The sequence below is a fragment of the Chroicocephalus ridibundus genome, chromosome 2 (assembly GCF_963924245.1).
Source record: "Chroicocephalus ridibundus chromosome 2, bChrRid1.1, whole genome shotgun sequence".
NCBI lineage: Eukaryota > Metazoa > Chordata > Aves > Charadriiformes > Laridae > Chroicocephalus > Chroicocephalus ridibundus.
Window position 1 is genome coordinate 21,017,716 of NC_086285.1, and position 21,518 is coordinate 21,039,233.

At 46.8% G+C, this 21,518-nt stretch overlaps 2 protein-coding genes and 1 long non-coding RNA gene across 5 annotated transcripts in view; 2 read left to right on the forward strand and 1 right to left on the reverse strand.

Annotated features, from left to right (window-relative positions):
- The window catches only part of MLLT10 (MLLT10 histone lysine methyltransferase DOT1L cofactor), a 148,178-nt gene extending 137,840 nt beyond the window's left edge, over positions 1 to 10,338 (reverse strand). The window contains exon 1 of one of the 2 annotated variants that reach the window (XM_063324681.1): positions 10,147 to 10,338. Coding sequence is in view for 1 of the 2 variants with exons in the window: in XM_063324679.1 (XP_063180749.1) it covers positions 446 to 484 (39 nt within the window). In the remaining variant the exon portion in view is untranslated. Of the gene's footprint in view, positions 1 to 445; positions 540 to 10,146 lie in introns of those variants that run through there. The other variant, XM_063324679.1, reaches the window with a different exon arrangement.
- On the forward strand, positions 107 to 6,608 carry LOC134511149 (uncharacterized). 2 transcript variants are annotated; one of them, XR_010069809.1, is made up of 4 exons: positions 107 to 233; positions 1,003 to 1,157; positions 2,971 to 3,017; positions 3,997 to 6,608. It is a non-coding gene; the product is annotated as an uncharacterized LOC134511149 (long non-coding RNA). The 2 variants fall into 2 exon arrangements; XR_010069808.1 differs by having other exon boundaries at positions 2,971 to 6,608.
- Positions 10,339 to 14,434: 4,096 nt separating the features above from the next.
- On the forward strand, positions 14,435 to 21,209 carry SKIDA1 (SKI/DACH domain containing 1). The gene has a single exon (XM_063324683.1). The coding sequence runs from the start codon at positions 17,585 to 17,587 to the stop codon at positions 20,087 to 20,089; it is 2,505 nt and encodes an 834-aa protein (XP_063180753.1). The 5' UTR covers positions 14,435 to 17,584; the 3' UTR covers positions 20,090 to 21,209.
- Positions 21,210 to 21,518: the final 309 nt, after the last annotated feature.

The window sequence follows — 21,518 nt, forward strand, 5'->3', positions numbered from 1 at the left end:
TCTCGCCCCCGCCCGACCAACCGGCCAGGCTGATATCAGTCAGGGAGGGAGGGCGGCAGGCAGGGGCGGCCCGGCGGCGGCGCGCTGAGGAGGACACCCCACGGCAGGGCAGGCAGACAGGCGAGGGAGCGGGGCCGGCGCGCAGGCGCAGTGCGCCCCGCCAGCGGAGGGGGGGGGTGGATAGGCCTCGGCCTGGGCCTCCTCGCGATGGTTCACGAGCCGCCCAAGGGAACGTGAGCCGCCGCTGAGAGCGCGCGCGCCCCCCCCCCTCCCCGCCTCGCGCCCGCAACGGCTCCAACCGCCGCGCACGAGAGAGCGTGCGCGAGGCCAGCGGGGCCCCGCCAGGCCCGCCCGCCCCTCGCCTCGCCTCCGCCCGCCCGGAAGCGCCGCTACCGGCACCTGATGGCCCGGCCCGACCCGGCCCGCCCGGCGCCCCGGCACCCACCTCGGCCTGCTGCCACTCTCCGTCCCCTGGGCGAGCCATGGCGCTCGCCCTTCCCCACCTCCCCCGGCCGGCCTAACCCCAACGGCCGGGCCGCCGGGCGCGCCTGGCGGGACAGCCCCGTGCGGAACCGCCTGCCTTCCCCAGCCCGGGCGAGCGTTAGCCGGGCTTATTGCTGCCCCCCTCCCCTGGGTGTGTGGGGGGGGCGGGGGAGGCGGCAGACATGCGCCCCGCTCCCACCCGCGATGTCACCGCTCATGCCCCCTTCAGGAAGGCCGGAGGACGCGCCCCATTCCCGCCCTCCCATCCCGCCCCGCAGAAATCATTTTTACTATCTTGTTTATTTTCCCCCGATGTGACTGCAGGACTAATGCATTCCCGCTCCCAACTTTTATTATCCTGTTTATATCCCCTCGGTGTGCCTGCAGGACTAATGCATTCTCGCGATTACGCCACTTCCCTGCCCTCGCCACAACTTTTCCTATTTTGTTTATTTTCCCATCGATGGGGCTGTGAAACTAATGCATTATTAATCCCGCTCTTTCTTCTCCCCCCAAAAGTCGCCGTGCGGATGCAGCGCTGCGGGGCTGTTGCCGCCCCAGCAGTGAAAGTGATGCTGAAGAGAAGATATGACAAATAGAGAAACCAGGGAGGCCACAGAGACACAAAAACAAACATATTCTTCAACACAGCTGTTCTCTACTTTTACTTAGAGGTGGATATGCCTTTCTAGAAGTTGGGCGATTTGGAGGGGGTGGGGTAGTTAGTAAAACAGTTCTGTTGTCTCTTTTAATTGAGGGCGGGGAAAAAAAAAAGAAAAAAAAAACCTGGGGGGAGAGAGATCTGAGGTGGTCAGCAGAGAGGAAAATCTCAGGCTATTCAATCCTCCATTGTAAGCAGGTATGCCTGTAGCAGAAGGAACTAATTGTGGTGATTGTTAGGAGCACAGAGAAATTAAATGCAGCCTTGCAAAATTCTGCTCACTCACTTGCCCCAGGGCCAGCATTTATTTGTTTATTTATTTATTTCGTGTTGGCCAAGGGAGGTATCGTTGATTTATCTTCATTATCATGCTAAAAGGCAGAGAAACAGAATTTGTGCATGGACTATATTTGTCATTATGATTTTGCAAGGGCAGCTTCGTTGATATGGTATCTGTACAAATCACTACTGAATTATGTACATTCCTGGACACATTGCTACCTAGGCCTATATATATATGCAGGTTATATTTTATACATTGTTAACTAGTAAAACATCTGCACTTGTGTATGGGAGAATGACGAACTGCTACATGGAAGGGAGAAGTGGGATGTGCCCAACTCTCTACCCCCTAGAGACATCTGAGCCTGCAGTTTTATGCAGGATATCTTAGGTCAAGCTCTTTTCTCTCCTTTAAAGTTTTAAGTAAAATTATTTAGATAGAGGAAGAATGGAGAGCAGGCAAAAAAGGAATGATGAAGGTCGCTTCCTAGATGAAGGGCCCAGCCAAACACGCGATTAACACAGCCATTTGAGACACATTCTAAACATTTATCTGTAAATGTATGTTCCAGTGTCCTTGAGAGTTTAGAAATTTTTAAGGCACATGTAAAAAAAGCGGGGGTGGGGGGACTGGAATGTAGTATGTTTCAGTTTGTGTAAAATCACTCAGAGATTGCTCTCAAAAACGCCCCACACCCAAATGTCCTATCTCAACACTGAATACAAATTTGAACATAAAACTATTTACATTATAAAACATACTTACAACATTATTTTTATTACTTTTAAAGCTTGTAAAAATAACCCTGAAAATTGCAGGTGCAAGCAATTACTTTGTAAGGAAATAAAGCAATTAATATATCCCGGTGTTTAAAAAAAAAGCAAATTATTTGAAGCTGATAGATACAGTGTCCCAGCCCTTCTTCATTCTTGTCAAGAAAATGACATCTAATTTAAAAAGCATTCTCAATGATTCTGTTAACCCTGACAAAAAAAAAAAAATCATGGTACAGCAGCAAATCTGTCCTTTATTTCCCTGACAGGTAAATTAAAATAAATATCCTTTAAAAATGGAAATATATTAAATATATTTTAATTTGTTGGATGAATGTATACATTTAGAAAAACTTGTATTATAACAAACAATTGTAAATTTTTCTCAGAGCTTTTTTTCTTTTTAATTCATTGAGAAGGTCTTCCTGCAATTTCTGCTTTGAAAAGCAACTAGTACAATTCCCGGGTCTTTTTTTTTTTTAATGCTAGCTATTTTAAGGCTCAATTTTTAAAGAAACATCACCCCAAAAAAATGAATCACTTTGCAACAACTTGATTAAAGCTGCATGACAGCAACAAGAGTATATTCGTGAAAAGCCTACTGTATAGTTTTCAAATAAAAATATTTTAATCTCACACCATGTAACACACCAGCTCAGTAGTGAACAGTCTGAAATTTTGCTTTGGTCAAAATTCAGTCAATATGTTCAGTTATTTAATGAAACATTTGTTGTATTTTTTTATGGATTTCTGTTTAATTCTTTCTACAGAAAGAATGTACGTGGACTGAAAGAAACTCCGTGACTACCGCCTTATGGTACTGTGTAATATTTGATGGAAAAATTTAGATAACCTTTTGATAGTTCTGTAAAACAATCATTTAGAGAAGACCTTTGAAATGCAAAATAGGAAAAGAAATGCGTTACCACTGAATAAATACTGCAAACAGTAAGCCTATAACAGCTATGGAATCAGAACATAAAATCTTGTAGCATATATGTTCTTATGATTGTAGTATTTAATAAGCACTGACATGACACAGAAGGCCAATTTTCTTGTTTGAAAAAAAAAAAAAAGCCTGTCCTTCTTATAGTGATATATAAGAGATTAAAATAATTAGAGAGGAATATAATCCAGTGAGTAAGAATGAATAATTTCATTGTTTATATAAATGCAAGGAGAAAATCCAATTCTCTTAAAAGGAATCTACAAAACCTAGAAGCTAAACAAGTTAGATTGTAAGAAACATGCAAGGACATCATATGTTTTGAGATTTTTTTAGATTTTATATCCTTTTTCAAATAGAGTGAATGCATAAGTGAAAGAAAATTACACTCTCCAATGCAAATTGTTTTTAAAAGTTTAAGGAATTCCTCAAAAAAACGTTAACATACATTGGCACATAGCACTTTAGCTTCATTAACAAAAATAAAGAGGTATTCACCTTAAATTTTTACCACCAATCAATCAGTTCTAACAATGATGCCAAGATTTTGGAGTACTTGCTTTAAATTTCACTATATTTTTTTCTTAAAACGTGCAAAATCATATGGTACGTTTAGTGAATGAAACAAAGCATTGAACAAGAAAAAGTCTTTCATTTACAAAACCGCATTACCAGTTGGATATAATCATCAGAAGAGTCTTCCAGGAATAACAGAAAAAACAGACTTTATATAAAATGCATACTATATTAGAAAACATGAATTGATATTGCAACTTGGAGCTGTAGAGTGGGGTAACTCACTTCTTTCCAGAAAGCAAATTTCTCACAGCAATTTTTACTCCATTTTCAGATTGAGTCTTTGCTGAGAAAGCTTTGATCTTTACCTATGTGCAAAAGGACATGTGCTGCAGCTAAACAGATGCAACTGAAAACAGGAAAATTACAATAACTTAGTGATACTCAATAGGCAGAATAATACATCTCCTGATTATCCATTTAAAATACATTGATGCTTGTCTGCCTTTTGTTTATGTGGGTTTAAATCATTAACAGTCTTCACTGAAATACATTCTAATCGTGGGTATTTGCTTCATTTGTGGGAAGGCAGCAGCAAAATGGTCACTTTACACAAAATAAAATGCGACTCTTGTGTGTTGACCTTTGCACGCAGTGTGTTTTAAATGGCAGTCTGCCTTAGATCCAACAAATTATTTCTATCCATGTTCAATTATGAAGGATACAGCATGTCTACAGAACCCATATTAAAAATGGTAATGTATCTTTACATGCTTACTCTTAAATTATAGCGAGGAAAGAGTGAAGTTTTCTTTCTCCTCTTACTCTTTAATATACTGCTCAAATCTGTGTTTTAACACATATCCAAATGCAATGCATTGAATAATGAAAAAGTTTCAACATTTAACATGTAGTCACAGCTCAGGCAGGAGTTTGCGTGCTCTGTATTTACATGTTATGCAAGTACAGGTAGCAGCATCCAAGGTCATGTCAGTGCATCTCCTGGACACCATGCCTCTTCATACGTTGTGCTATTTTCTATTGTGCAAACGTAATTACAAATTTTGTAATTCTTTAGACTGCAAAGAAAGGGGGAAGTAATTCCACCAACTATTGTATTCATTTTCTTGCTTTTAATTGTATTATCACCTTTGGAGACTTTGGTAAATTCCACTTAACTAGCAGCAATGGATAAAATTGGTGGTTTTCAAGTACTGCTTTCGTTACTAATGTTGGCATTTAAATGTTAATTTCAGACTGAGGTTTACAGTAAACATGAAACAAGGGATTTTCTTTGAATGAACAATCTCAACCCAAAATTCTAAATAAAGGAATCCAAGCACAGGGTGTTTTTGAGCACCGTGATTATTTCCTTTTAAAGATTTAACATTCCCTAAGTGATAGAAGGTAAAGATTTAAAAGTGACAGTTAATTTATAACTCTCTACATTAAAAAGGTATTTAAATGTTAACCACATTTTTATGTGAGTCAAGTCTAAGTAATGATAATTACAGTATAATACAAAAGAACCTGAAATAAACTTCTAGCAAACCATATTGGATATTAATGTTGTATTAAGCCCTGAAATGCTGTGTTAGTAAACTCTGGAATTTAGATTATATGCAACTTAAACGTAACACGGGGCTTTTCTTTAAAGAAGAATACTTCATTTCAAAGTTTGGATTTTTGTGAGGTATGTGTTAATTAATTGGATTTTTATTAAATACATTTACATAGCATCACTCCAAAACCAAGCCTCACATTACTTTTCTTCTATGGGCATATCTCTATGTAGGATTTGCTAAATTAACATTCCATATAAATTAATAGCCCTTTTTCATGTTCGTTGTGTTGCGATCAGCAGTGTGATACTGTGTTGTGTCACAGGTCACATTTATTTGATTTCGATTTAGGAATGGTATCTGTGCTACGTATTAAATACGAGAAATTACATGCTGAATTTCCCATCAAATATCTTAAATACAGACCTATTTTAGATGGATTTGTATAAACAAAACACATATATCTAATATAGGCGTGGGAAAGGAAAAGCTGGTTTGTTATATGCTAAAGCAAATTGAAGTAAATCAACCGCATCCGTGGGCTGTATAAGCAATACTACTCTGCTTTTCCCAGTACCATTTGGACAAAACAATGTTACTTTTTTATTTAAAGTGTTTTCTTCTCAACAAGGGGCCACCACTTCCCAATCTCAAAAACACGCCCCAGAATATGTTAATTAATTGTATTGTGTCTCTGAAAGAAAGAGGTTGCCAAATGCAATAAAAAAAAAAAAGTCTTTCGATCAATGAGCTCCGTTCCCACTGCTAGTTACCATCTAATTTCAATTACACATATATATACATACATACATTTCCTCTAGGTACGATTTTGACCATTAAAAACTGTCTAAGAGCACAAGTCTAACTTGACCACATAGGGTGTATCTGGGAAGCTTAACATTCCTGGCGAATTAAGCGCGCAAGCCTCGGATCACTTTTTGTCAATCTTACTATGGTACTTCAGAGCCGGGAATGTGGGTAATTTTTATATCGTGGTACTTCCCAATTAAAAGTAACAACAATGCTCCTTTGTGAAAAAACTTAATATATTAAATACGTCAACACATTCCGCACAAATACAAAATAAAGAGCAATGAAGAATGGCAACAAACGGTCTCTCTCTGACCATTTTTTTTAATCTTCCCTTTCAATAAGATAGTTTTCAAATAGCAATATATTGTTTTAGTAAATACGAGAGCATTAAATGTCCTTTTGAATGACGCTTTCTAAATTTGTAGTTACCTTTTAAAAATTGCCAAGCAGCAATCAAGAGTAAATCCATCTCCGGAATACTCAAGTAGGAGAAGTAAAACAAAACAAAACAAAAAAAAATCTTTCTTTCCTCGATCTTAAAGTTAATGCCTTTAGATATTACCAGGGTGATGTTTTCCTATTAAATATTACTTGCATCTTCAGCTTTCGAATAACATAGATGCTTTTTACCATCTAAACTGAATTGAGCTTTTATTTGGAGGAGTCCCACAAAAGCCCGCAAGTTTACAAAGAGTGAAAGAAAAGTCCCAAACTGTATTATCTTAAACAATGACTGCAAGCATGCAACTTCCCAAGTGTGCGTGGGGGGAGGAAAGTCACTTCAGAATTATTTTCAGCTAGGTGATATCCATAAACACCGTCCTTTAACTTCTTTTACTTGCTGCTCACGATCTGTGCAAAACGGTAATTTCTTGGCGATATATTTAATAAGATAATAAAAAATAAAGCTAGACATCACTTCTAATCTTTTAAAATAAATTCTCACGTACTCGGAGATAACTTGCTAAAAATAATCACAGTTCTCCTAGAAAGGATTTTCTTAAAATAACTAGTTCTCTAGAAATTCTTTCCTCATCACAAATATGAGCCCCTACCCGTTTTGATTTAATCTTCCAGACACAACGTGCAAAGACATATTTTTTCCCTTATAAGATCAAGGGCACTTGTTGGAAATTTTCTTGAACATCAAGCTAGTCAATTCTCCTCTATGTAAATGCATGAGAAAGTTCAGGTCCGAAATAGCGTACCAAAAAAAATTTAATTTCTAATTATTTTCAGGGGAAAATGAAAGAGACACAAACACTTTTCCTACAAAACCAATCTTTAAAAATATCTCAAACAAACACATAACAATCACTTGGGGAAAAAAATAAAATCCAGACAACACGGTGCTTATATGAAAAACAGGATAAGATTAATCTTCATTTTTTATAAACAGACCATTAAGACGAGTTCCTTCCAAAATTCTCTTTGGCTACATTTATTATTCCAAGTCCAGTGGTTCGGAGCAGTTTCTCCCGATTTCTTTAGGAAGCCCAGTTCTAAAATCCACCCACAAACAGATGTTACTTTATGTATAAATCCACCGCGGTAGCGGGTTGTTGGGGGTGGGGGGAGGGTTTGGGTTGGTTTGGGGTTTTTTTTTTACCTTTCATGTAACACGTGAGCTACAGCCTCCCAGCAGCTCCCTCAGTGGAAGGCACTTCTAAAGTCTCCTCTCTACTTATGTGCCCCTTTTCTCGCAGAAGCCCCCCGAGCGCACCCCGGCGAGCGCAGCCCCTCGGCGGGAGCTCGTCCCTTCTTCCCTCGCTCCGCCGGCGGAAAGCGGCGCGAAGGAGGCGGCGAGGGAACAATGGGGAGCGCCGGGAGGAGCGGGAGCCCCGGACGAACTTCCACCGGCCCCGCCGCCGCCGCCCGGCCCCGCTTCCCTGCGGCCGGGGACCGCGGGGGGGCTCCCACCCCGGCCGGCGCGGCCCCCTCCGTGTTCCCTACAGCAGCCTGCCCGGAGCCCCCTCCCCCCGCTGCCGGGAGACCCTCGCTCACCCTTGGAATCCCCCGGGCAAGCCCGCCCGTTCCGCGCCGCGCTGACGAGGGCACCCAGGGATTTACTCTCTCTCTCTCTCTCTCTCTCAGCCGCTCACCCCCAAAACTCTCCCGCCCCCGGCGCCAGAGCCTTTGCCGAAGGGGCGAGTGGGTCTGCCCCGGCTGGCCCGCCGCCAGCTCCCGCTCCCGACCCTATCCCGGGGTCGGCGGTGCGGGCAAGGGCCGGCCTACGGTAGCCCCTCACCCCTCCGCCGGCTGCCCCTGACCTCCCGCCCGCCCGCCTGCCCGTCCGTCGGTCCGTCCGTCCGTCCGTCCCCTCGCAGGCCATGAGCACTACCCGCAGGAGAGGAGGCAGCACTACAGAGGCGCCCCGACCCGCGGGCTGCAGTGCCCGCTCCTTCCCTTCAGGGGACGGTGCTGCGCATAGAAGCATTGTTCTCCTCCCTGACCCCCGGATCCCCCTTCTCCCCACCGGGAGAGGCGAACGGGGAGGACCGGGAGGGACGAGGAAGAAGACGGGGCGGGGGGGGCGGACAACAGCCTCACAGAGTCTCCTCGCCTTTGCTGCCTTTCCCGAAAGTCGCCCTCGTGGCCAGGCGGCAGCCCACTCTGGCAGGCTACCTGCAGCCCTCCCGAGCTGGCTTGGGGCTGCCTATGCGAGCCCTCCTGCCCCGCTCGCTGTGCCCCATCTGCCCGGGCTCCTTGGACCTGCTGCTAGCCCGGCCGTGTCCCTCGCTCCCAACTCGCCATTAGTGGCTCTTCCACATGTCACCTCGCCTAAAAACCCCGCCGAGGCTGCGAAGGCATCTCTCCACACTTTATCCTCCTCCTCAAGTTTCCATGCGGGATCACATGTTTCACGCACCCACGAAGGGGAAAGAAAACACCAAACCCAAACAGTCCCAACCCCAGGCATTATTTGAGGATTTTGTCCTCAAATTGATGCAAAGCATACTGCTTTTTAAATCTCCACGGGCTTGGTTTGGAGACTGAACCCTACGTAAGCGGTAGTGCTGCCAACTTTGGCCCCTGCGAGCCAAAGTCCAGCAGGACGGCGCATTCCTGGCTGCCACACTAAAAGCACCAGACAGCGGGAAAGGGGACGCTGGTATCCAGCAGGAAAAGGGACACTGGGATCCGGCGAGAAAGGGGACGCCAGGATCCAGCGGGAAACTCAAAAGTGCGTGAGGAAGAGAGCGGGAGCTACAGCACGACACCGAGGAAAAAAAAACACGTCTTGATTTAAATAATTGCATAATATTAGGATTTAACTTATAAATGTTTACATTTGTGCGATTTGATTAATGTCACATTTCATTTCCTTAAAGCCACTGACAAGGTACTTTAAAGCACGAGATTAACGTCCCCCAGCCATATTCAACAGGCAAATCCCCTTCCCGGCGCCCTGCCTTCCCCCAGTCCCGGGCAGGTGGGGCCCTCACCCCCGCCCCTGCCGACCAGGCCTCCGCCTCCCCTCCTCCCCGCCGCTCCCACGCGTGCCCGGCGGGTTTCGGTGTGTCCCCCCCCGCGCAGGTGACGGTCCCTGAGGGGATTCCCCCGCAGCTCCAGCCGCCTCCCGCCCCGTCCAAACGCGGCCCACTCCCGCGGCGCCGCCGCTCCCGGTTTTTCCCGGGATGGCGGAGGGAAGCGGAGGGGGACGAGGGGGGAGGCTCGCGCGCGGCCGGCGCGGGGAATTGTGGGTAGGAGAGTGGTCGGGCGGCAAAGGAAGCGGCGGGGGGGGGGGCGCGGGGTGAAAGGTCAGCGGCCGAGAGCCCCCGCGCCAATGGCGGGCGGCGCCTCGGCGGACGGGCGGGACCCACCGCCACAGCGCCCGGCTTGGCCCCGCGCTTCCCTCACAGCAATCCGGGGCTGCCGCCCGTCCCGGCTGTAAACACCGGGGCTGTGCGTCCCGGGCGGGCGGCGGGGCCGGGGGACGGGACAAGGCCTGGCCCGGCCCTGCCGCCCTTTGTAACGGTCCGTGGCGAGGCCGCGCGCGCGCCGCCGGTGTTTGTTTGCACACACCCCCTCCCCCGCCCGCTCTTTGCTCTTTGATGCAATTTATTTGATTTGCAAATAATTGCAGACTTTTATTCCCCCCCACACACCTCCTCCGCCGCCGCCGCCTCCTAACCTCCGCTCTCCTCTCTCGCCGCCTCGCCGGTTACCAGGGAGATCCGTCCTTCCCGCCGCGGCTCCCCGCACACCCAGCTCCCGGCCCGGGGACGGCCCTGGCCCCGCTGCCGCTCCCGCTGGCCGCGGCTGGCCCTGGCGGGGGCTCTGCGGTGAGTTCAGAGCCATGGAACCGGCGACTCTCTGCTGCGGCGGTGAACGGGGCGGGGGGGGGGGGGGGTGTTATTTAAATCGCTCCGCAACTTTCTCGCTGTCCCTCGCACCCCCGCCGCCGCCGCCCAGCCTCTAAAGGTAAAGTTTAAGCGAGTCGTCGTCCCGTCCCGTCCCGTCCCGTCCCCCCCGCCAGCCCTCTGCAACGAGACTCAAACGGGGGAGGAAAACGCGAAGTGTTCACACGGAGAAGTGGTTCCCTTTGTTCTTTCATTGTTTCTACCCGAAGTGGCGGAGACAAGGACAAACGCTTACCTTCTCTCCTTTTTGCTCCAAAACACACACGTTCCCATCAGCTGTAGAATGCACGGTCCACCTTGGAAGTGACTACAAATGTCGGGAGAGTTTGTATTCCCTTCTTTTTTTCTCTCTGCGCTTTTTAGCGTAAGATTAAGTTGCCGAGCACGTTGTTGCAAGCTGTAGCCCCCCGCCTTAGTGAGTGGTCACGTTTAGGACCCTCCAAGTCCATCCTAATTCTGCCAGTAGAATTGAGGGTATTGGAGGTCTAAACTTTCAAAAGGAAAAGGGCCTGCGTCTATCTAGCAGACCTGAAAACGCACTCAGCTCCTCACTCACTTCCACAACGTGGATGTAAACATCTCACCCCGGACAACTCAATGAAATATACATTTTAAAGCCTGAATGTAGAAAAGCCGTTCCCTCAGCTTAGATAAGCTGAAAGCAAACCGGCCTGAAGAAAATCTACCTCAGTGTGCCCTGCAGCGGGAATCGTCTCTGTCTGGAGTTTAAAGCAAACAAATAAATAAGAGCATCGTATAGAAATACTAAGCGTAAAGTTCAACGGGAAACAACCTCTGAGAGGAACGTGCTACCCAGGGTGGAATGGAGAATCACAGCTCTCTAAAGTGTCCCTTTCTCGAAAAAATTACTGCTTTTCGTTTTCTCCCCTCGTGCGACCGAGGCAGGAGAGAGGAACCCTTTTTCTGCTCTCTTTGTGGTCCAGTCGGTGTTTCGCACCCAGCTGCACAGGCAATTCCCCCCCAAACCTTGCTTTAATCTGATTATGATGAGATTTGCTGATACAATGAATATTTGAAATGACCCTTGTGTCTTAGCGTGCGGGATGCGTTTTCAAGCTCCCGTTTCCAGGGCTCCCCGCCGCAGAGGGGAGAGGAGCGGTGGGAAGACCCCACTCCCCGGGGTTGCGAGGGGGGGGGGACACGACAGCCCCCACTTCCTCCAGCGCCCAAGGGTGATGGATTAATTCAGCCCAACTCCCTCGGGCCGGTGGTTGGAGCGGGGTCCTTAAGTGCTTTTCCCCCCCCCGCATCATCACACCTTTGCCAATTGAAAAACAAACAAATAAATAAATAAATACATTTTAAAAAAAAAGAGGATGCAGACGACCCAAGTAATTGTGGGACCAGGAGTTCGTGTTGTCTCACTCTCCTCCACCTCCCCCTCCTCCCGATGTGGCCTTAATAGCAAACTGGAAAGTGGGTTTATTTCATAGGGCCATATTACAACCAACAAGGTAAATCGTGGGGCGAGAGGGAGGGAGGGAGGGAAAGAGAGAGGGAAAGAGGGAAGGAGGGAAGGAGATAGAGAGGGGCTTTTCTTTGATCGTGTTTAATTGGAATTGAAACATTCTGGGGCTGTAAACATTCTTTATTTATTCAGCACACATAAGCGGGCATTGTTTTATCACCATCATAATTACGGTGTCCTTTAAACTCACTGATAGCAAAGGAGATAAGGGAATGCGCCTGTAGCTCCAGATGAAATCGCTGGCTCTCCCCTCTCCCCGGGTCACCAGGATCCACACGGTCCTTGGAGATGAGGAGCGCCGGAAGACTGGCCTGGCCATCCCTTACGTCATGAAAGTGATTTGTACCACATTGCTAATTTGGTGCAATTCATAACCTCCTGATCTCCTATGTTTGCAACTGCTTTTCAGTTTGCAGGGGATGTTTTTTAAGATGTAGTTCCCCAGTGTAGAAATTAAGAGCAATCACCTATGTGCAGGAGAGGATCTTATTTCCCAATGTTTGTTGCTTTACCTTTGTCTAATTAAAAATGCAAACTTTTAGGATCCTTTCAGAACAAAGCCTCACCAAATCCCCTTTACGTCCAAGGATTTGCAAATTTATAAAGGCTGCATTGAATTCAGCATGGGTCAAGGGGCAAAAAAAGGGTAGAAGGTCACTGCATTTTGATTATGGGTCAGTAAACAACATGGCATGTAGTATGTGTCCAGAAACTCCTGCTAAAAAGTATTTTAAAACTAACAGGAGTATGAAACTCAAGAAATAGTCTTAGCCCATGGTGATTATAAATTGCACAAAATTCTAGTGTGCAAGTGACACCCCAGCCCCCAACTAAAAAAACCCCACAACTTAAAAAGCACTTAGCAGAACTCTGCATTGCTGCTTTGTTTAAAAAAAAGAAAAAAAAAGAAAAAGAAAGAAAAAAATCAAGAAAAAAACCAACCCTGAAACTCCTAGGCATAAGAGTGTTAGCCACATTATGACTATTTTTTCTTTTCAGACTGATGGTTGGCATTTCTTTGTCCTAGTAGATTTAGTTATACGTTGTGATTTGTTGTCATACTAGAATTTACGGCAAGTTTTAGGTATTACAGTCACATTTGGCTGACTTTAAAATAGCAGAAGGATCCTATTATACTGTTTTTTGACCCTATTATATTTACGTTACTGGACTCTTTGTGATAGCTTCTAGCTTCTTTCTGTGTCCTCCTTGAGCAAAATATGCCCAGCAATATCTAAAAGCAGGGTATAGGGTTAGAAAACAAGTTCTCATTTGAAATACACATTTCTGCCCAGCATCATGAAAGGAAAAGGTTTATTTAATGCTTGTCAATACCTGAAGACATGGTCCAGCACTTAACAAATAATAATAAATAATAATAATACTCTAATAATGTGGCAATCCTAGTGTGAAAATGCACATGACCTCTTAGGTTTTCCCGAAGATTTTCAAAAGAATTCTCCCCATTAGTACAACTGCTGGTGGACATCGCTGTTGCATTTCCCAGCGAAACGTTTAAAAGACTGTAAATGGTGTGTGCATTACTTCATTGCAGAAGGAAGAGGTCAGGCTGAATTGCACTGGTATTTAAACATAATCATGCTATGAAAATAAATCAAAACATCACGTAAAAGGAGTATTTTAAACGTTACACACATTTTCTTTCTGGAGTGACGCGGTTAAGCACTTCCCCGCGAGCGTATATATTTTAACGCAAGTTTACAAAAATGAAAGTATACGATTCACAATAAATGGGAATAGGTCTACAGCGAGGTATTATGAATATTATTTTGCTCTTTCTTTTCTAATGAGGTTTATCCTTCGGCCAGGCAGCTTCAAGACTGAAATACTACTGCCTATAGAGTGTAGATTGCAGATTGCACGCTACTCAACGTGAAAAGGAGTGCGTTTGATTGATAGTCTCTATGTGTGTGTGTGCGCCCATACACACAACTCTCTCTACTTGCATGTAGATGTATTTGGCAAAACCGGGCATCTCCGGGCGTCCTTATCGTAAGAAATGTGAGACAAACAGCCATCCCTTTAATCATGTTCATCTTTGATCACCGGCGAGGGTGACACAGTCCACAAAATTAACAAAGAAACTCCCTTGCTTTCGAGAGATGGCTACATATACATCTGGGGCTGCACACACACGCACGACATACACACGGACACACCAACACGCAGGCACACACCCCCGGCTCCCAGTAAGTAAATTATTGCATAACTTTTCACGTAATTGATACCAGACACCTTTAATTTTTCATTTTCATTCTTTTGGCCAGCTTTCCCATTAACAATCTAAGCCATAAGTGTTGGTGGCTATTGATCGCAATCCCCTGTGTGCGTGCAAATCCATTTTCAAGTCCCCTGCCTTTAATGTGCGTGTGCGTGTGCAAGGGGCCTCCGCCGGCTCTTTATCAGGATCTCCCACCCCCCACCTCCCCCCCCAGCCTGCTTGAAGACGACCCCGGATACACAACGTGTGCTGATGGCCAAGGGAAAGCACACACACGCACACACACAAAAACAACCAAAAAAAAAAAAAAAACCCCAACCCAACCCAAACAAACGATGGAGAAGTAGAGAGAGAGAGGTCTCCGTGTGAGGTGCGGAGAAAGATGTGCAGCCGAAAGTGTGTGTAAGTAGCGGGTGGGGATGTGTAGGTTTGGGCGTCTGACATTTCCCGAGGCTCCTGGTGGGTTTCTCCCCGGCGACGTTTGGCTCTGCCTCGACCCCGCGCTCATGGCCGCAACCTTTGGGGGAAATCGAGGTTTTGCCGAAAAGCCGCCACGACTTTCAACCGTTCGGTCGCGGCGGCGTCAAACCAAGAGAAATAACGCATTTTTTTAAAATAAGTTGCCGAATCCCCACTGCCAGGCTGTCACCGGCAGGACGTGGGCGCGGGTGCCCGTGGCTCCCTGCGTGCGAAGGCACGCGTGGATTTACACGGGGAGCCAGCCCAGCTGAACTACCTGGCAAATAAAGGACTTTTCTGCCCATCGCAGTTTTTGGTAACATCTTCCGAGCAGCTTTCTCGGAGTTTACTGTTCCTTTACTGTTGACTCCATAGCCTTAACCTTAAAGCAGGGGGAGGAGAGCAGTAGGGAGGGGGTGGGGGTGTTGGCAGCATATAAGTACATCAGGAGGAATTTTTAAACGACCTTATTGTCTCTAGCTCTAGAAAGACCGCGATGATTTTTTTTTAGCGCCAGCAGCTGTTTTCTCTCGAAACTTTGCTTCCAGCCTCAGCACAGCCCAGGCTGCCCCTCGCACGGGCGAGAGGGAGGAAGGCGAGGATGGGGGGGATCCAGATGCGAGGCGAGGGAAGGCGAACTCCGCGGATGGTCTGAGCTGTGCCGAGGCATTGTTCACTGCTGCCTCTCGGTTACGTTTAAAGGCTGAAATATCACGAGATCCACTCAATGATCCTTTTTTTTTTTTTTTTTTTCCCCCTCTTCTTAATTCGAGGGACAAAATGTAATTTGCCGTAGCTCTGCTCGCTCGGATGGGAATACTATCCCTGGGTTTCAAAGGGAAGAACTAGGCATCGCGGTTCGCGCACACATGGATTAAGTTGAACAGCGGCGATTACATCTGCGCTGAGAGCAACAGTAGTCCAGGGCTGACTTTTCAAATCTCAGCCCTCCGAGTTAGAGGCTCCCTTGAATAGACTTCCTCCATTCCCGGATGCACTTCGCCAAATTCCCACTTCTCTCTAGAATTCCTGCGAAATTGGGGGCTCGCCTGCATTTCGCCTTGGCGTGCAAATCTGCGTTTTTTACAGCGTGATTATGCGCTTTATTTTAGCTGTACCTGACGGGGTAACACGAACTCCACGCACCATATTGCCAATACGCGGAGTGGATATTGACGTTTGGGATTGAAGATTTTTTTTAATTTTTTTTTTTTTTTGCCCCTCCGTCGATTTTTGGTTTTTTTTGCCAAGTCCCAGAAATATGAGATGTCTCATTAATCTCACGGATATGTCTAATTCTGGATGTGCAGTGATACATAAAAGTGCTCGTGTTTGTATCCAGCGGAACACTGGATGCACGGCAGAGATTGGTGATTTTTTTTTTCGCGGCGCCTAACGTGCAAACCGCAAGCAGCATCACTTTAACGTGACAAGGGAGAGGCATGCAGCTATCGCAACATTTGCGAAACCCTCGCTCCTGACACTCCAACAATTTAACGTTCCTGAGAAGAGGTTAAACCTTCGTGCTGCTTCTTCGAATTGATTTTAAGGGGCTGCTATAAATGGAACATCCAAAAGCTGCGGCAGGGCTACTCCGAGCGGAATATGCAAACTGCGAGCCAGAAGCATCCTAGCCCGTTGCAATATCGCAGATTGTGTGTGCCAGCACTTTTTTGTTATTACGTAAAGCCTCTTGGAAGCACCTTGGATATTTTACATTCTCCTTTCTCTGCTGGAAGCAATCAGCACGCAGGAATCCTGACGTGGGCTCTGGGACTATAGGACATTCCAGCTAGTGATCCAGCACGGTTAATTGTGAAAAGTGTATACATTTCTGGCTTATCTATGCTTTGTTATGGGTCTGACGTGAGCCCACGTCCTCCTACCCCCTCCTGCAATATTACAGGCAGAATTTCGGTAAAAAGTGTTACAGTATCACGGTGCGGGAACCCGTGATATTCAGGCAGCAAAATAACCTTAGTCCCCGGCTGTAAAAAGCTAATTAAGCAGAAGAGGAAAATCAAGAGAAACTCGAAAATGTAAGTATTCCCTCTCGTTAACAACCGAGCGTTTAACTTTGGAGCCTCAGAAAGGGAAATACCAGGCGGTTCTGCACGTTTTCGCTAAGCTTCATTTTCCACACAATGCAGAATAAAATGCTAGTTTAAAGCGGCTACGTTACCGGAGGATTTTCCATCGCTACGATCAGACTTATGTCCTTTAAATTCACGGCATGCACAAAAGAGCAACGTTTGTCCGAAACAGGCTAAAAATATACGAAACGATAGGGAAAAAAGCATGCAAATCCTCCCTCGGAAGCTAGCGACGAGGAAGTCTGAGAGGTCTGAGTGTGTTTGAGCTCGGATTGTTTAATAGAAAGATTTATATACTAACTGTATTATTTACTTTGGGAGGGGAGGTGGCAGTATAAGGGTATGCTAATTAGTGGGAGATTTTTTGGGGGAAGGGGTGGAATATCAATTTTTATTGCATCACCTGTCAGGAGTGTCCAATCAGCGTTGGCTTTAGGGGAATTAATTGATGAAGGTGTCTCCGGACGAGCTCACTTCACTCTGTCATTTTATTTGTAGCTAAAGCAGCGGCGGGAATAGCAGCTGCATTTCTTTTCTCTTCCTCCCTTCACATTCCATTATCATAGTTTCCAATGGAAAAGCAGGGAATGAAAGGGAACAGGTACTGATCTTCAGCAGCAACTTAGAGAAACACTTTGGCAAACCTGATTTTTAAGATTATATATTGATTGTAGCCTCACGGTATTTTTTTAATTTATTTTTTTAATTTTGTCTAAAGTTTGGCACTTCATTCACCAGGAATAACAGCCTTTGTTATATTTTATTAGCAGGATGCCTTGAGACAAATACAGCATCTGGCTGAGGATTGTGTGTGTGTGGCTTTTTCTTTTTTTTTTCTTTTTTTTTTTTTTCATCTCTCTCTCTCTCTCTGCAAATGCTGGGAATAATTTAATTCACGAAATGGGAGACCTGAAGTCGGGTTTTGAAGAGGTGGATGGCGTGAGGCTCGGCTACCTCATCATTAAAGGAAAGCAAATGTTTGCACTCTCCCAGGTTTTTACAGACCTGCTCAAAAACATCCCGCGAACTACCGTGCACAAGCGAATGGATCATTTAAAAGTAAAAAAGCATCACTGCGACCTGGAGGAGTTGAGGAAACTCAAAGCCATCAACTCCATCGCTTTCCACGCCGCCAAATGCACCCTGATCTCCAGAGAGGACGTGGAAGCCCTTTACACATCCTGCAAAACCGAACGGGTCCTTAAGACGAAACGGAGGAAAATAAGCCGGGCGCTGTCAACCACCGACCTCCGGCCGGAGCTGGCGCCCACCGACCCCTTCTCCGGCTTCTGGAAGGAGAACAAACTTTGGCTGGGTTTGAATGACTCTCCCCGGCCCCTGCTGCCCATCCGGAGGAAAGCTTTGCGTCCGGGGGACACAGCCTTGCTACCGGCCTCTCATCTACCTCACATTTTTAGTAAATACACTGGCCACAGCTACCCAGAAATCGCTCGGGCGCCTTGCAAACCCCCCGTAAACTATGAAACGGCGCCGGCGGCGGGCGGCTGCGCGCCCCTCCGCTCCCGCCGCCCGCCCGCCGCCCGCCCCCCGCCCGCCGCCGCGGCGCGGCCGCGGCTCCCGGCCGCAGGCCGCCCGCCCCTGCCCGCCCGCTGCCGCCGCCGCCACCGCCGCCACGGGGCGGCCGCCGCCGCCGGCCCGCTGGGCCCCCCCGGCGGCGCCCGCCGGCCCCTGGCCGCACAGAGGCCCTGCCGGCCCCGCGGCGCCCCGCGGCTGCCGCTGCCGCTGCCCCGCGGCTTCGGGCCGCCGCCGCCGCCCGCCTTCCCCGAGAGCGGCAGCAGCGACTCGGAGTCCAGCTGCTGCTCCGGCCGCGCCGCCCACGACTCGGACTGCGGCTCCAGCCTCTCCAGCTCCAGCGAGGGCAGCTCGGAGGAGGAGGACGAGGAGGAGGAGGAGGACGAGGAGGGCAGCGGCGCCTCGGACTCCAGCGAGGGCAGCTCGGAGGAGGAGGAGGAGGAGGAGGAGGAGGAAGAGGAGGAGGAGGAGGAGGACAGCACCTCGGACTCCGACTCCAGCTCGGTCTCCAGCCAGGTCTCGGTGCAGAGCATCCGCTTCAGGCGCACCAGCTTCTGCAGCCCGCCCGGCGTGGTCCACGCCAACTTCTTGTACCATCTGGCGGCCGCCGCCGCCCCCCGGCCCCCGGCCCCGGCCCCGGCGGAGCCCGGCGGGCTGCCCGCCCTCCGCGGCGCTGCCGGCGGAGTCAAGCCGGAGCTGCCGGAGGAGTGGGGCCGCCCCGGCTGGGCTCCCGCCGCCCCGGCGCTGCGCTGCTCCGGCGGCCTGGGGAGCTGCTTCGCGGAGATAAGAGATGATAGGGTATCCGAGATCACATTCCCACACTCTGAATTTTCCAATAATGCCAAGAGTACTGACCTAACAATTAACTGTGTTGCAAAGGGGGCCTCTTCACCTAGCCCAAAGACAAACAATGCATTTCCACAACAAAGAATACTCAGAGAGGCAAGGAAATGCCTTCAAGCAACTACTACACACCGTGCAGATAACAATACAATAGCTGCTAGGTTCTTAAATAATGATTTTTCATCAGCGGCAGCAAATTCAGAGAAAGATTCCAAAATCCCTCATTGTATTGAATTTGCCACGGATTTGCCCTCTTTACAAACTGATCCTGAGGAGGATGCTGCTTCTCCAGGGGCAGCAGCAGCAGCTGAGCTCCAGTGCACTGATACAGGCAATAAGACATTGCCATTCCTGCACAGCATTAAAATCAAAATAGAGGACAGCAGTGCGAACGACGAGTATGAGCCTGACCTTACAACACATAAGCTAAAGTGTGAGTGCAATGATACTAAGGATGAGTTTTACGGTGTGACTGAGAGTAATAACCAGGACGCTTTATTAACAGCCAAGGAAGATTCTGCATGCACTGAGAAAGAAACCACTTCCTTAAACCCGCTGACTCAGAGTCAGGTCCTCTCATGCACTTTAGGTACTCCAAAACCTGAGGATGGGGAGTATAAATTTGGAGCAAGGGTGAGAAAAAATTACAGGACACTGGTTTTGGGAAAGCGACCTGTACTGCAGACTCCTCCAGTCAAACCAAATTTGAAATCAGCTCGAAGCCCACGTCCTACAGGTAAAATCGAGACACATGAAGGAACACTGGATGATTTTACAGTTAACAATAGACGCAAAAGGGTAGCCAGCAATGTAGCATCAGCAGTGAAAAGGCCATTTAATTTCATGGCAAATTTTCCCTGTCCACCATCACTAATTATTGGCAATGATGGGGATTTGTTGCCAGCTTATTCCTTAAACACCACTAAGGATTCCCAACCACCTCACAAGGCCCATCCTGTATGGAAATGGCAGCTGGGCGGTTCTGCAATACCTCTTCCACCTAGCCACAAATTCAGGAAATTTAATTAATAAAATAGTTTGGAAAATATTTTCTTGAACCACCTTTAACTTTCTTACGTTTTTTAAACTCTGCAGGATGGTTTGTACAAGCCCATTAATGCTATACACACTTTTGGAATCCTGTTTTATCACATTGTGAAGACAGAAACCGGATTACTATTTTCTTTACCATTACGACAGTGGTTTTTTGTTTTGGTTTGGGTTTTTTTATTTTTTTGGTTCTGTTGCATTTGGGTTTTGTTTTTTGGTTTGTTTTTTTTTTTGGTTACATTCCACAGAGTACTTCAGGCTAAAGACTCAAGTTAAACTCAGTTATTATGGTAGAGCTGGAACACTTTACTGTTTAAATGCTAATAATGCACCAGTACCTCAATTCAACTGCTGCAAATAAATGTCAAAAGGTTGAATAATAAATATTAGAATGAGCCATTAAATTTATGCACTAGATTTCGAAAATGGAAGTCTAACTGTTAATTCAGTTAAAGTTTGTTAAGTTACATGGTTGCACAGTAAGGGTTCACTATAATTCAATGTGGCAGCAGCCTACTTTTCGGAAGCTTTGTTTTCGGGTGCAGGGGTGTCTTTTTCGAAGAGCAGTTGCACTTACTCCTTTTTCTCTGGTTTGGAAAGGCTGGGGTCCGCCTGCGACCCCAGTGCTGGGAAAAGCTGCCTCATCTGAAACCAGTAAATAAATGTGGAATTCTATTTTTGGTAAAAGGGTGTCTTTTTACTTGTACAGCCACTCTTTGCAATTGGGAAGCCTTTTTGTTTCACCCAGAGGTCTTAAATAAGGTTACTGTTACCCACTAATGTCATACTTAAGTTGTGGTCTGAACATGCCCCTTACAAACTTGCAAAGCAACTAAAATATTTGCCCGGCTAGCAGCACAATTTATGGTCCAGCCCCTCACGCTGGCTGGAGGAAATAGCAAAGCAGTAAATACAACACAGAAAGTGAAACGAGAGGCCGTAAGTGGCAAGAATACACAAAACGAGAAGACCATGTTATTCATAGCTTTTTTTGGCACCAAAACTCAGGCGTTTCAACCGTGTTACACTTCCCGATTCTACCCTCATCTCTTGAAATTTGTTGTCGTGGGGTTTGTTGTTTTTTGTTTTTTGTTTTTTTTTTGCCATGCCATCCTCTTTATGTAGCAGAAACATTTCTACTGCACGTGACAATCAGAGGCAATTATCTATATTTGCACTTAATATCGAAATAGTTGAACAGGCTGACTTCTAGAGTCTAGCCCTCGGTAAGACATGCTGGTATAATATATTGTGATGATGGAAGCAGTAAATCAAAATTATGGAAATTTGCACTGTTGAAAAGCATGCTTTAGCTTTATTTTCAATTAAAAACACTGTTTAAAAAAAAATTCCTGATTCCATACACTTTGAATTATTGCAGAGTTATCCGTGGTTTCCTCTCCGTTTG